The sequence below is a fragment of the Vigna unguiculata genome, chromosome 9, assembly GCF_037176805.1.
Source record: "Vigna unguiculata cultivar grain cowpea cultivar isolate G323 ecotype 2 chromosome 9, ASM3717680v1, whole genome shotgun sequence".
NCBI lineage: Eukaryota > Viridiplantae > Streptophyta > Magnoliopsida > Fabales > Fabaceae > Vigna > Vigna unguiculata.
The window spans coordinates 16,776,016-16,778,065 of NC_140800.1; the positions used below are offsets into that span (position 1 = coordinate 16,776,016).

Below are 2,050 nucleotides of genomic sequence, written 5' to 3' on the forward strand. Positions count from 1 at the left end.
TCCCTACTCTCTCTATTTTATTGTGTTTATTAAAATAAAGGAACGAATTTTAATTGAACTTTGATATTAAAAGGGGGAAATTTTAAAAGCACAATTTTTATTAAGAACCCAATTAACCCTACTCTTGGTTTTTGCCCAAACGCTAATAATTCCGTTGCACGTTTTCAACAATTGGTATCAAAGCTTGCTTTGATAGTTTTTCAAAAATTTTGAAAATGGTTGGACAAAATCAAACTTTTACTGAGTGTGCGTCTATTAATAGACCTCCACTTTTTACTAGTGAAAATTACCCATTCTGGAAAGTTAGGATGCAAATATTTTTGGAATCTGTTGATAGGGGTATTTGGGATGTTGTGTTAAATGGTTTGTTTATTCCTATTAATGTTGTTAATGATGTGTCAGAACCAAAGCCCTTTTCACAATGGATTGCAGATGAAAATAGACTGGCTCAATATGATGTTAAGGCAAGAAACATGATTTCATCTGCTTTAACCCTTGATGTGTTTTACAGGATTTCAGTTTGTACAAGTGCCCATGAAATGTGGGAGATTTTACACGTAACCCATGAAGGAACAGATAATGTTAAGCATGCAAGGAAGAACTCATTAATTCAAGAATATGAGATGTTCTACATGCAACAAGGCGAAACCATCTATGATGTGCAAAAGTGTTTTACGCACATCGTCAATCATTTTTCTGGGTTAGGTAAAAATTTTGATATTGATGACTTAAATATCAAAATTCTTAAATCTTTAAACAGGTGATGAGTCCATCTTCAAGAGTAAGGAAGCCAAGAAGAAACCATGCGGAATTGATGATGCTTCCATGGAGAAGGATGAAGGTGCGGAAGCTAGAATATGAGAGGAGGAGTGGTGCGACAATGGTGTTTGGAGAAGCTCTCAAGTGAGGTTGGGCCAACACTTAAGGAAGGGGACTAGAGGAAACCAAGAAGGAGAACTATAGCCTAAGTTGATTCACAAAAAGAGAGGAGTCTGGAGTCATCTCAACAAAGTTTCTCTACTATATTCATGAATGAAAATACAAGGGTCCTAAGCTCTCTATTTATATTAGAAAAGGAGAGCTAAGTGGTCTTGAAAAATGGAGGAAAAAAGGATCTAGAATGTGGTATTTGGAGCCAAAAAGAGAGCATGAGGCAAGTGTGACTTTCACATAAGCAAGTCCTAAGGAGCTTGCTTCTAGGCACATAAGAGAAGCTTGGTGACCAAGCTTTGAGCAAGAAGGATCTATATCCTCTTGATATGGCCCTCCTTCTTGTTGGACCAATTTCAAGCCCAACTCTCCTTTTGTCCAATTCACTTTAAGGCCCAAAAACCCTCAAAGGCCCAATACATGGCCCAAAAAAACCCTATTCTACGAAGCCCAAAATACAAGGCCCAGAAATAAACCCTATTCCAATATTTACAAACAAAGAGTCTTAGGCTAGGTCTTACATCTTCCTTGGCCCATGTGAAGTTCATCTTGGGCCTTGTATGTGCATTGGAGGCTCATTCCTCTTGTATCCTCTTAGCCATTGCTCTTGTTATAGGTCCCTTGGCTAGAGGCATCTCATCATCCCTTCCCTCTTGAGAAGGATTTGTCCTCAAATATGAAATTTTTGTCTTATCATTTGTACCACTTGCAAAAGATATTAAGTCAATAACATTAAAGGTGGCATGTACATCATGTTCCTCAGGCAACTCTAGCCTATATGCATTATCATTGACTCTTTTCAGTACTTTAAAGGGACCATCACCTCTAGTGCTAAGTTTAGATTTCCTTTTCTTAAGAAATCTATCCTTTCTAAGGTGTAGCCACACCCAATTCCCTTCTTCAAAAATCATTTCCCTCTTCCCCTTATTGTTGTACTTAGCATACCTCTCAGTTTCTTGCTAGATTTGTCTTTTAATCCTCTCATGCATTTTCTTGACAAAATTAGATTTTGCCACCCCTTCTTTATGAATAAAATCAAAAGATGTAGGAAGTGTTAACAAATCCATAGGAGTGAGAGGATTAAAGCCATAAACAACTTCAAATGGAGAAATCTTAGTAG

The 2,050-nt window shown here is 37.3% G+C and overlaps 1 protein-coding gene across 1 annotated transcript; it reads left to right on the forward strand.

The window, feature by feature from the left end:
* Positions 1-308: 308 nt before the first annotated feature.
* On the forward strand, positions 309-861 carry LOC146883628 (uncharacterized). The gene is made up of 2 exons (XM_085666662.1): positions 309-705; positions 761-861. The coding sequence occupies exons 1-2, from the start codon at positions 309-311 to the stop codon at positions 859-861; spliced, it is 498 nt and encodes a 165-aa protein (XP_085522788.1).
* Positions 862-2,050: the final 1,189 nt, after the last annotated feature.

Bases quoted from the DNA above. Each gene is read 5' to 3' on its own strand.
- LOC146883628 (XM_085666662.1), top strand. From the start codon at position 309: ATGCAAATATTTTTGGAATCTGTTGATAGGGGTATTTGGGATGTTGTG. The intron at 706-760 runs GTAAAAATTTTG...ATCTTTAAACAG, and splicing joins CAATCATTTTTCTGGGTTAG to GTGATGAGTCCATCTTCAAG.